Below are 12,311 nucleotides of genomic sequence, written 5' to 3' on the forward strand. Positions count from 1 at the left end.
TCACACACAAGAAGAGGAGACGCCAACTAAATGTGGGTGTTCGGGCCTGAGCCCTGGGCAGAGTTTGCACTCAGAACTACTAGCATGGTAACTTCTGGCTTAGGATCAAGTTTGTACAAGGAGACCACATTTTTGCATTTGAAAAACGACTCCTTCTCAATCAATGCTCTCAAAACCCTTATACCAAACTTAAAATGAACATCTTAGTTAATCTTTTGTAGAGGGAAAGAAACAGGCTCAGAGCAAGTAGGTAGCTTGGCTCGAGGTCACACAGCTGGTAAACGAGGCTTTGGTTTTAAGCCAAGTCCAACTGATTATTTTATTTCTCTATTTTATCAAGGTTTCTTTCTCTCTTAGGTAATAAGCATCTAATCACATTCTAAAGAGACAAATGAATTCCTGTGAAAATATTTGCTGGCTACATTACCCACGGGTAGAATGATGCCTGTACTAACTGGGTCTCCTAGCAGTTGCAAATCTAAGGGTCATATGCGAAGCGAGCTTACACAGACCTGAAAGCAGTCAGTGGAGCCCCATGGCCTCATGAGTGAGTATCTGGGCCTCTCAGTTCTATGGCATAGGGTTCAGGGGTGAGAGGAAGAAATTTAAATAGTTCTGTTGGAGAGAAAGAATTAAACAACTAAATAGTTGTAAGCATCTTTGCTTTCAGAAAATAAACCCAAGAAGACAGCAGCATTAAGTTGTCAGAGTCTCCCTATAAAAAGCTGAAGCATGAAAACATGTGGGCACAGTGTCCCTATGCAGTGGTCAGTGGGCCCCTTTCCTGGTTGCCACCCTAGACTATAATTCTTAATCTGGGGTGAGGGAGGAGTCAAGGATTCTGCAGACTTTAGAAGTTCTAAATGTTACTCATGTGCATATGAAATTGAGAGCACAGCACATATGAAGATTATTTGCTAGGCATCTATCCATCCATCCATCCATCCATCCATCCATCCATCCATTCATCCATCCATCCATCCATCCATCCATCCATCCATCCATCCATCCATCTCCCCATCCATCCAACCATCCATTCAACCATCCATCATCCATCTCTTAATCCACATGTTCATCCATCCACATACACATCTAACATGTTTTTAGTGCTTTTTAATGCATTTAATTTTTATAACAATCCCAGGGGAATAACTCTTTGAGGTAGATACTCTAATTAAATTGCAACAAAGCTGAGTTAGGATTTGAACTCAGGCAATCTGACTTGATAGACTTATTTTTTAAGCACTAGGCTATGTTTCCACCCAATGTCTGTTGAGCGAACAAATTAGTGAATAAATGATACAATTCTACCTTTATGAGTTATTTACCTTTTAATAAACAAAGCAGCAAGTCAGTGGCAAGAAGCCAAGCACCTGAGTCAGCCAGAAGTCTGTGAAATCCCAGCACCGTGACTTACTAGCTGTGAGTATATAGAACCACTGAGGGGGATTCCCGGGGTCACCTTGAAGAGTGGCTATGCGGCAGGACATCTAAGGATGCTGCCAACCTAGCAACTGTCCTTGTGAGAGCGCACCCCAGAGAAGCTTGTGCTCGTGCACAAGGAGACACACGCAGACATCGTCACGGCACGATTTTGGGACACTGACTCCATCAAGAAGAGACTTGTATGCTCATGCGATTGATCACAGGGTTCAGGTGACTTTAGAGGTGAATTCCAAAAGCTCGCTGAGAGGAAAACACGGTAGCAGAATGATACATTCATATAGAAGCTTTACAAACAAAAAATATATATTGTTTATACAAAACAGAAGACAGATACAGAACAAGCTGATGGTTGCCAAAGGGGAGGAGGTTGGGGATACATATGTATATATATGTATGTATATATGTGTATGTATGTGTATTTATAGATACAATCATATGTGGTAAAATTATGAAAACATGTCTGGGGAAGAAAAACACCAACTTCAGGTAGATTATTTATAGGGAGAGATGGGAAGTACAAAGGTGACTTTAACTTATTCTATAAAATGTTACTACATTATAAAGAAGTATTTGAAACAAACATAGCACAATATTAAGATGCCTTAAAACTGAGTAGAAGGGGCTTGAATTTATCTGTATTATCTTTTTTATTTTTGCATATTGAAATAATCCCCAAAAGGTGTGTTTTTATTTATTTATTTTTTAGAGAGACAGGTGTGTGTGTGTGTGAGTGAGAGAGAGAGAGAGAGAGAGAGAGAGAGAGAGAGAGAGAGAGAGAAACTTCAATGGTGGGTTGCCTCCCATACCTGCCCTGACTGGTGTATGGGAAGATGCTCCAACCAACTGAGCTACCCGTCCAGGGCCCAAAATACGTTGTTTTTTAAAAAATAAATTTTTATTGATTTCAGAGAGGAAGAGAGAGGGAGAGACAGAAACATCAGTGATGGGAGAGAATCATTGATCGACTGCCTCCTGCACACCCCCTACTGGGGATCAAGCCTGCAGCCTGGACATGTGCCCTGACTAGAATCAAACTGTGACTTCCTGGTTCATAGGTCGACGCTCAACCACTGAGCCACATTGGCTGGGTGCAAAATGTTGTGTTTTTTTTTATTTTTTTTAAGATGATATATGCAAAGTGCCAAGCACAAGGCCTTAATAATTAGTAGCTATTAATTGAATCAAGACAGTCAAACTATAAAAGCACTGGTTAAGGAGAAAATAGCAATAGTTTAATCAACAAGCTTTGCCCAAACATAAAATTTAAAATGGACTGAGGCGGGCCCGCCGGAAGGAAGGAGCGTGAGGCTGCATTGACGGGAAGGAAATAGAGGAGTCTAGCTTTAAAAGATGGCCTGGCTACCAGGGTGGCCTCCTGCCTGGAATTAAAAATGATTAGGCCCTGGCCGTGGCTCCCTCTCTTCCTCTCTCTAAAATCAATAAAAAGCATATCCTCGGATGAGGATAAAAAAAGATTAGGACATTACGGGGACTGATACTCTTTCATTTACCATATTTGCCAGCCCATTTCATGGCAAAGGTGAATCTCAAGGATGCCAGAGTGTATATGTTCTGTCCGTGTTCATGCACAGGAATATGATTCCACAGGGAGGCTGTAAGTCACATGGCTTTGTTTATAAAATTCAGACCTACACACCGATTCCCCATTCGAATCACACTTTTCCACAACAACCAGATTGGACACCACAGGCGGAATGTCCAGAATAGACCGACGTGGGGCAATGGAAGCTGCGTGGTGCGGCCGCTCCACTGAGGAAGGACAGACTGAGAAACGCGAACAGCATTTGAAGAGCAGGAGCGTCTGTCCTTAACTTGGTGTTTTCCAAGCTGTGCAACAACGGCTCAAAAACACCTTTCAACCACCAGACACCGATCTTGTTGGTCTGAAAAATGACATCTTAGTTCCCGGCCATAAAATTGCAGCCTTTGGTTAAACCCAGAAAAGGTGGAAGTTACTTTGTCTCAGTAATAAGTGGACTCATATTTCATTTATCAGCCGAGTTTTCTTTCCTTCCTGTAGGTGTAACTACCAGCAGCTGACTCCATGGCCACCCACCCTTCTTCAGAGAGCAGAATCCGGCCGGAAGGCCGCCCTGCTAGCCAGGCCATCCTTCAAAGCTAGAGCCTTCTACTTCCCTCCCGCTCATGCACCCCCTCTCCTTCCTCCAGGCTTCCGTTCCAGCACGGGGTGGGGGGGTGGGGTGGGGGGAGGTGGTGGAGACAGGCACTTGTAGATGGTGCTGTGTCTTAACTCCCTCTGGGAATTGCCCTGCCTGAGGAGAGCTGCCTAGTCCAAGGTCACTCGGCCTCCTCAAGGGCAGCCCACCTCCAAAGAGGGGTTGACTCAGAAGAGGGGAAGACCCAGCCCTTTTGTCCAACTGGGGACAAGTCGCAGTCTCGGAGCCACCCGTGAGGTCAGCAGAGAACTTTGCTGAGCTGAGCGGCAGCCGGGCTTCTCCTCTGCTCAGCCCTCCCCCTCCCCCCTCCCTGTTCCCTTCTACAGGCCTCGGTCCTCAGTCCTCGGAGTGAACGCCCTCCGGCTAACCTCCAGCAGCGCCAGCTTCCTGAGGAACCAGAGCTGCATCAGCATTCGTGCTGCTCACGCAGGAGCGCGTTCCCTGCCGCTGTGGTTGAGCGGGCTGCACGCGGACCAATGGCTCATGACATGAGCCACTTAGAGGCTGAGCTCTGAGCAGCCAGTGCAAAGGCCCAAAGGGCTCTGCACTCTTCATGGCAACTGGCAACGTTCAGGAGTGTCCTGTGAGCCTGAGTGACAGTGCGCGGCAGCTTACACCAACCTGTGATTGGACAGGTGGTATAAACCCAAATAGCCCTGCATTGTTTTAAGCCACTAGGATCCTGAGGGCTGTTAGTTGCCATAGCAAAGCCGAGCCTATCCTGATGAATAAACCTTCCTCACTGCGCAGCCTCCCCCGGCCCTCCCCTTCCCACCTGCACTGTGCCACCCCCTCCCGAGTCTGTCCCTGACACTGTTACTGCCATCAATGCCATTCTCAACTCACCTCCCCCTCCCAAAGTTCTAAAGAAAAACATCAAAATCCTAATTTTAGAATGCAGGATCCATCAAGTTCAGATATCATTCTCAAACAACAGTTCTTTGTCTGCCTGTCTCTCCCCAACAGCCTTAAAAACCCCTATAATCCCTCAAAGCCCCGTCTCCCAGGCCTGAGTGCCCTCTGCCTTCCTTCATGTGCCCACTCCTCTTGTCCTTTAAACCTCAGCTGGGGCTCCTGTCCGACTAGACCCCTCCACCGGCACCTGAGGCATCCTGGGACCAGCTTTTCCACGGAGCCTGATTTCCTTACCTGCCTCCCCCACTTGACAATACATTTCTTGAGAAGGGCAAGAAAAATGTCTATTTTTAGCTTTGGGTGGCTAACACTTTGGCATAGCAAGTGGGATGTGAGGAACACTTGGTGGTTTTTAGATATAAATAAAAGGACAAATGAATGAACCCATCTATAACTCAATATTATACCATGTTAGTACAGTTAGCACAGTGTTCCACAAGGAAAGAGCTGGTACATGCAAACCGAGCACTCATCATTTGTTTATAATTTCCTAGTGAATAAGTTTTTCATGAGAAAAATCTTCCATATTCCTTCAAGTCCTGTGTTTCTATTATTGAATTCTGGACTTTTCATCCTCTAGCATTCTCTGACCAACACATTGTTGTTGTTGTTATTTTTTTTTTCCTATTCCAGGGATTGGCAAGCTCTTTCTGTAAAGGGCCTGAGAGTAAATATTTTTGATTTTGTGACCAATACAGTCTTTGTCTCAGCCACTCAGCTCTGTCACCGAGGAAGCATCCATAGACAACACGTAAAGGAATGAGCAGGACTGTGTGCCAATAAAACTTTATTTACCAACACAGAAGGCAGGTCAGTTTTTTCCTGTGGGTCATAGTTTGTCGGCCCCCCTCTAGTCTATATAAGTCAGAGGACGCTGGAGAGTGCAAGTTGGGGCAAGCAAGTTGCACATGGTTTGAAATGCACACAGGCCACTGAATGCTCAGTGAGAGACTGTCCTTGGGGAACTTGGTCTTTCCCATCCAATGTGGTGGGATGCAAAGCTCAGGTGTTAGCAGTTTATGAATCATCAGAGTCTTGCACATAAAGAGGTTATCTCTTTACTGTATGCTGTCTGTGGCCTCCTAGATTTTATGTTTGGGCTTAAAGAAAACTGATGAGCAAAATAGATCCAGAGACATGGAAGCATGGAATAGACTGACAAATCTCAGAGGGGAGGGGGAAACAGAAGAGATTCACCATCTTATATGCTTACTAGAGGCCCGATGCACGAAGATTCGTGCAAGACTGGGCCTTCCTTCCCCTGGCTGCTGGCACTGCCTTCACACTGGCCAGAGCCACCTTTCCGCCTTCCCACGCTGCCCAGAGGCCTGGAGCAGCTGGGGCGGTGCAGAACACCTACATCGTCCCGCCCCACCCCTGGCCGCTCATGTATGCAAATTAACCCCCATCTTTGTTGGGTTAATTTGCATACCCACTCCTGATTGGCTGGTGGGCGTCACAAAGGTATGGTCAATTTGCATCTTACTCTTTTATTAGTGTAGATATGTATAACCCATGGACACAGACAATAGGGTGGTGAAGACCTTGTGGGGCGGGGAGAAGGAAAGAGGGTGAGAGGGGGTCAATGGAGGAAAAAGGAGGGCATCTGTAATAATTTCAACAATAAAGATAAATTAAAAAAAGAAAATGTGGGCCTACTGTGCAGAACACAAGTCCAAATGTCCAAGGTCCACACTATGTACACTGCTGTGGAAATTCCAGTTTCTTACTAAACACCATCACATGCAAAGATGGGAATTCAGTGTCCAGAGAACTACTCTCACTTATGAAAACAGTGGTAATACCCATAGCTGCCCTTTGTCAAGTACCTTCCACGTGTCTGCTGTTAAGTCATTTACGTAACCAAGGCCTAACATTTATTGAGCATCTGCTTGTACCAGGCACGCGCTCGGTGTTATGTATGTTATCTCATGGATTTCCCACTACCCCACAGTGCAGGTACTACAGCTCTCCCCTCTCACCCGGGAGGAAGTGGGGTGCAGGAAGGGAGAGCAATCTGCTCCCGGTCAATGTTGCACAAGGCCGAGTCCATAGCCTCGGCCACGTCTGCTCCGCACTCTGTCAGCTGCCTGCCTCAGGGGAGCTGACCCAGCCTCTTGCTGTCACTTGAATACCCCAGATTCTGTCCAGGTTGCCTCCTGGAGGCGATGACTCCATTCCAGGTTTGTAGGAAATGCTACCTTTGAGACCTTGGGGAGGAAAAGAAAACTGAATCCCAAGTCACAGACCGAGGGCTTTGTTAGAACACGCCACCCTTACACAAAGCAGAGCATGGATTTTTTAAACAACCTTCTCCCATCGTTTTCCACCTTCATTGCTGGTTAACCCTAATGAGCAGCTATAATGCAACCCATCCAGGCAAGATATAAACAGGAGAGATACATGGTGGACAAGCCAGCTTTTCAACTTTAGCCCAAAATTGAAGGTGACTGTCCATTTCTGCAACTTCAACTTAATTCAAAGCTTCACTCACAAGGTGAGTCTTTGCCTAAGGGAGCTCACAGCAGCTTCAGCCTGCTTTTCACTTAGTCGCATTACTACAGGAACGCCTTACAGCTAATATTCTAATTATTCATGGTTATTGGCAAATTAAGGCACTTGCCTCTCTAATATCCAGAAGAGGAGGAAGTGTTCAATTCCAAAGAAATCATGCCTTCCTGGGGCAGCCAGCCAGGCCGTGATGTGGCTGCCAAGCCCTTATGAATAGGCGAGGGATCTTATTTCACTTATAGTATATGAATAAACAGAACCCGGGGATGGCACGTATTCCATGGAATGGCTGTCTCCCGCCCCGCCCCTGTTTCTCTCTAGAGTCACTGAGGTCTGGATTTTCTTACAAACAAAAGGATTCAAACGAGAAGCAAGAAAAGTGACACCTTTTTATTATCAAGATGATAAAAACTTTGGTTTAGTAAAATACGTAACTCGGTGTTTCCCGTTCTGGTGTGTGTTTCCAGTTCATATGCCAGAGAGCGGGCGGTACCAGGACTCCCCTTAGGGCTTAGAATTCATAATGATGGGACGGCAATGCGGATCTCCTAGGAGAGGTTCCTACCTCCTTAACTCAGGTGACGGACAAACATATTTGTGCGTGGACCTTCGTACAATCTTGAAAAGTAACTGGTTATTTTACTCAAAGAGCTCTGGATGTGAGAGGCGAATACCGCAGGCGCAGCCAGCACTGCCGACTGCTTCTCAACCAAGCACTGACCCTCCCTCCGTTTGGCAACCATGTGGTCTGGGGGCCAACCTCACTCCCAGCTCCTCCACGGGCCTAAACCAATCAACATAATTCAGTGTTTCTCAACGTTTTTATTCATTATCACCCTCTTAAGAAGACTATTTAAATTTTTTTGTTAGCTAGTCTCCTCACCCCATAGTCTAATGCCTCCGATATACTGTACATCTGTTTATGTATAGCTGTGCTGTTTGTATAAAAAGAGTACTGTTTTTGCTCCCTCCTAGTCTCAACAAACTATTTTGCCTTTTGGGGCCCGTATCACTCTCATTGAGAATGCCTTCATTATAACTCTATTCCCTGTGCCAACCAGTGCATGGCACTGCGGGTGGGCACAGACCCTCAGTTGACCCATCAGAGTACAAAGTGGAAGTTTTTGTGATAGTTGGTGAATATGAGGAATTCTCTTTCTCACTGGGAGGCTTGATATGTGAAACTGCTGTGGCTCTCTGCTCTCCCGAGGAGAGAAATCAGCTGGGGATAAAGCCAGCACACAAACAGGACAGGCTGGCAGAGGCTGGGGAGCAGGCAGGTGTCCCGGTCAGACCATACCTGACGTTCCTGCTACTGCCAGGCTGTTCAGTTGCATCCAAAGTCCTTTCTTTTCATGTTGTAGGTTAGTTGCCTTGGGTTTCCTGTTATAATACACGAATTCTAACCGACAGAACAGTTTCTTGTTGAATGCTTCCTGAACTCTAGGCCCTGCGCTAAGTAGCTTCCATGTTACTTCTCTTAACAATGTCTGTGATTAGTGCTATTACATTTCCGTTTTATAAACGATGAACCTGAAGCACAGTGAGAGGAAGTAACTTTCCCACGGTCATATGGGCAGAGGTAGGGTTATCCCTATACCTGTAATACCAGCAGCTGAAGGCATTACCCACTTTATTTTACTTCTTTTCAGTCCCATACAATTAAAGTCACTACTTTCTTGCTTGGCATTTCAAAGGCATTAGAGAAAATGATATTTTGTTGCTAACAATGAACTTCGTTGTGCAATGAAGAAATCTATAGCTCTCCCCAAGTTTAAAGTATGTAAAAAATCTTATTTCTCCAAAGACACAGACAACTTTAAACTTGGGGATCATTTTCTACTTATGAGTAATAAAATGGGCATCATTAGTTTAGATGGTCTTTCTTGTCATTATGAAGGGTATTATTAGCTCAGTCACCATCCATTTTACAGAAGGGAAAACTTACAGTTCAGTAGATTAGTCCTTCAAGTTGCGGTTCTGCATTAAACATTATTGATCAGCCGTATAAAGAGCCCAGGGGGGCTCGGGTTTCTGGAACCCTCATTTTTGAGTTGGTCACTAACAGTATAAGAGATCATCCACAAGTGCCTGAATGCTTGGAGACACAGGCATGAGGCTGTCTGATTGGCTACAAGACTGTGCTCTCCTTTTGAAAGTTTACCCAACATTGAGAAGCAAACCCAAAACTATACCGGGGTTACCTGTCCTACAGACCAACCCGAACCATGGTCTCCCCAAAGAGGAAAAGGCTGAGAGGCAGACAGACCTCTGGCTCCAGAGCCCGGTGCTGTGTGCCGTGTGGCCCGACGGGACAGCCACCGCTCCACGACACTCTCAACCCCACCAGCGGCCCCGGTCCAGACAGGAGTCGTGGAAGCACCAGGCAAAGCTCCTCACACTCGAACAAGGACCACACAGACGGCAAGGCTGACGAGGGGCGCCACGTTTGGATGCCCGCCGGTCAAGTGCCGGCGCTGCTCTCTCCCTTTCCTCGATGATGGAGGACCAGGCGGGTCGGAACCAGGTGCCTGGTCACAGATAGGACGCGTGGGGCGAGATGTAGATTACGGCCACCCTGGGAACGGGGCCGGCCAGGGGTACAGGAGCTGCTACAGAGCCAGGCACACCCCAGGAAAGACAGCGGCGCTCTACTCCTGGAATAAACACCACGTAGAATCTCCTTAAATGCAATGCAGGTTTTTTTAAACCTCAAAGATAGTAACAACCAAAGCACAGGACTTTGAAATCCACAAACGGCTGTTTTAAAAACCCAGGGAAGCTGTGGTCCCAGGGGATGTGCGGTCTCCTAGTTGAGGAAAGTTGCTGCATTTTTGCCCGCAGGAGGGGGGCCAGCAGAGAAACACAGAGGCTGTGCTGTGTGCCGGGGAGCAAATCCAAACCTAAGCATGTCCAGGGCAGCCCGGCCACCCCCTCCCCAGCCCTCAGCCTCCTGCAGAGCCCCATGCCTGCCCCGCCTTCCGAAGGCTGCAGACACGCAGCCAGCCTTCCTGGCTCTGCCTGCGAGTTGGGGCGCCTGGTGGAAAACTGAAATGAAACCGCAGGGAAGAAGGCGCTGCTCCTGAGGCGGAGAGGAAGAGCCACCTGCAGGTCCAGGTTCAAGGCCACAGCGTCTCCCCCACGGCCAGCCAGCACCCGCAGGACAACCCATGTCCGCAAGCCGGCCGGCGCCGCGCGCCCCGCGCCCCGGGCACCCCTGGCTGTCACCCCGCGCCCCGCGCCCCGGGCACCCCGGGCTGTCACCCCGCGCCCCGGGCACCCCTGGCTGTCGGGCAGCAGCCACACGCTGCTGGCGTCTGGCCGCGAGCCCAGCAGCCCCTGGAGTTTAGGGCGAGGTGGCGGGAGAGGGTCAGTCCCACAGGTGCAGCGGCTCCCGGCGCCGGCCCCTCACCTGGTACACGGCCCGCAGCCCGCACCACGTCCGCAGCGCCTGGTGGCAAGCCCGCAGCCGCTCCGCGTACCATCTCCGCAGCGCGGACACCGTCAGGTTCCACACGAAGCGGCCGCCGCTGAACAGCAGGTCCTCCACGCCGCACGTGAACCCCGAGGCCATGCCTCGCCCGCCTCGTCCGTGCCGGCTCCGCCGCTGCCGCCCCAGCCCTGGGCTCCGCCGCCGGTTCTGCCGGCAGCCGGGTCAGCCTTTCACCACTGGCCTCGCCCCGCGCGAGCTGGCCGGCGCCGGGGGCATGCCCGGGTTGGGCGCGCGCCAGCCAACGGCCGCGGCTGGCACCCAGGGCCCCGTGTCCCCGCCCGCTGCGGGCAGCGCTAAGCTCCGCCAGGCCAGCCCCCGCCCCCCGGCGCCCGGGCCCCCGGAGCCCCCGGCGCTCGGGCCGCCCCGCCGGCAAGGACTCCCCCTGGCGCTCCCCAGGCGCCGGGCGGGGGGGAGCGGAGCAACTCTTCGCAGAGGCAGAGGAGAGCTGCATTTCAGCGCCCTGGGCTTGCACGTCCTGCACACACACACACACACACACACACACACACACACATACACACACACACACACACACACACACGCACACCACACCAGCCCGCCTCCTGCTCAGCTTTGGGGAGCACCTTACTTTTCCCTACAGGGTCTTTGCTTGGCATCAGGTTCTGTTCACACTGAGAGAGAGAGAGAGAGAGAGAGAGAGAGAGAGAGAGAGAGAGATCTCCCGTGCATCCCTTTGGACCCCACTCCTGGGGGAACAGATTCGAGCGTTTCCTGGGTTGGGCTGAGCCAGGAGATGAAGATTCCCGGCTCAAAGCAGCAGTGTGCGCAGCTCCAGAACCTGTCTTTGCTCCTAACTTGAGGACCTCCCCCAAATCTACCTGCCTGTTGTTGCGGGGGTGGGAGGAGGTGAAGGGGTGGGGGCGGGGTCAGGGCCCTGCACCCCAGACACTGGGCCAATTCAGTGCAGCAGTAGGTTATGGGAAAACAAAGAGGGTTTTTGGTTTCTGGCAGGTGGCTTCCAGTTACTATTTGCTGGGAGATAGAAGCTCACAAGAGAATCCGTGGCTTGATTCTGGAAAAACCCGCACAAGCAGTTTATTCCGGACTCAAAGCCGGAGGAGACTGTTCCACCACCAAGTCACCAGACAGTTAAGTTTGCTTTGAGGAACCCCCAGGAACTGAGGTCGCCCAGGCATTTGGAAAGGGGGCCGAGAACGCCCCCACGCCACCAGTCCTGTCTTCCCGGGACCGTGTGCGGGTTTCAGGCCCAGGAACTAAACCGTTCTCCGGACGTCTATTTCCCCGGCCGCCACACCGGGGCTGCTATCGTTGCTATTAAGTGGCGGGAAGGGAAGGCGCCAAAGCCTGCCTCCGCACCAGCTCAGAAGCTTGCGCAGGTTACCGACAAGCAGGCAGCTTATTTCAGGTTTCACAGGTACCCTGAATCCTTCTTCAGGTGAAACTCAGTCAGAAGAACACAAAACTCTGTCCTCAACGTGCATGCTGTTTCAGAGTGACTACAATCAAGAAACTTTTAAATGAGACTTCTTCTTTTACTACCTTTTCCTTCTTTTTGTTACTAATAAAATCGCCCAGGAGTGTTGGTTGAATCTGTTAATAGGACCCAAGCTCTGCGAACCGCTCTTCACAGGGAGCCTGCCCCTGGGCTCTGGGTCAGCATTCTGAAGATACCCTCCAGGACATCCACCCGCCAGTGTTCCCGGAACCAGAACCGGAGCACACCGGTCTTACTGCATCAAAAGAGAATGAAGTGCGGATCCTTTAAA

General features: G+C 49.7%; 1 protein-coding gene across 1 annotated transcript in view; it reads right to left on the reverse strand.

The window, feature by feature from the left end:
- Positions 1–10,832, reverse strand: part of FRMD4B (FERM domain containing 4B) — a 174,335-nt gene extending 163,503 nt beyond the window's left edge. The window contains exon 1 of the mRNA XM_008154153.3: positions 10,483–10,832. Coding sequence (XP_008152375.2) covers positions 10,483–10,644 — 162 coding nt within the window. The 5' untranslated portion in view covers positions 10,645–10,832. The remainder of the gene's footprint in view (positions 1–10,482) is intronic.
- Between the last annotated feature and the right edge of the window lie 1,479 nt (positions 10,833–12,311).

This window comes from Eptesicus fuscus, chromosome 18 (genome assembly GCF_027574615.1).
Source record: "Eptesicus fuscus isolate TK198812 chromosome 18, DD_ASM_mEF_20220401, whole genome shotgun sequence".
Lineage (NCBI taxonomy): Eukaryota > Metazoa > Chordata > Mammalia > Chiroptera > Vespertilionidae > Eptesicus > Eptesicus fuscus.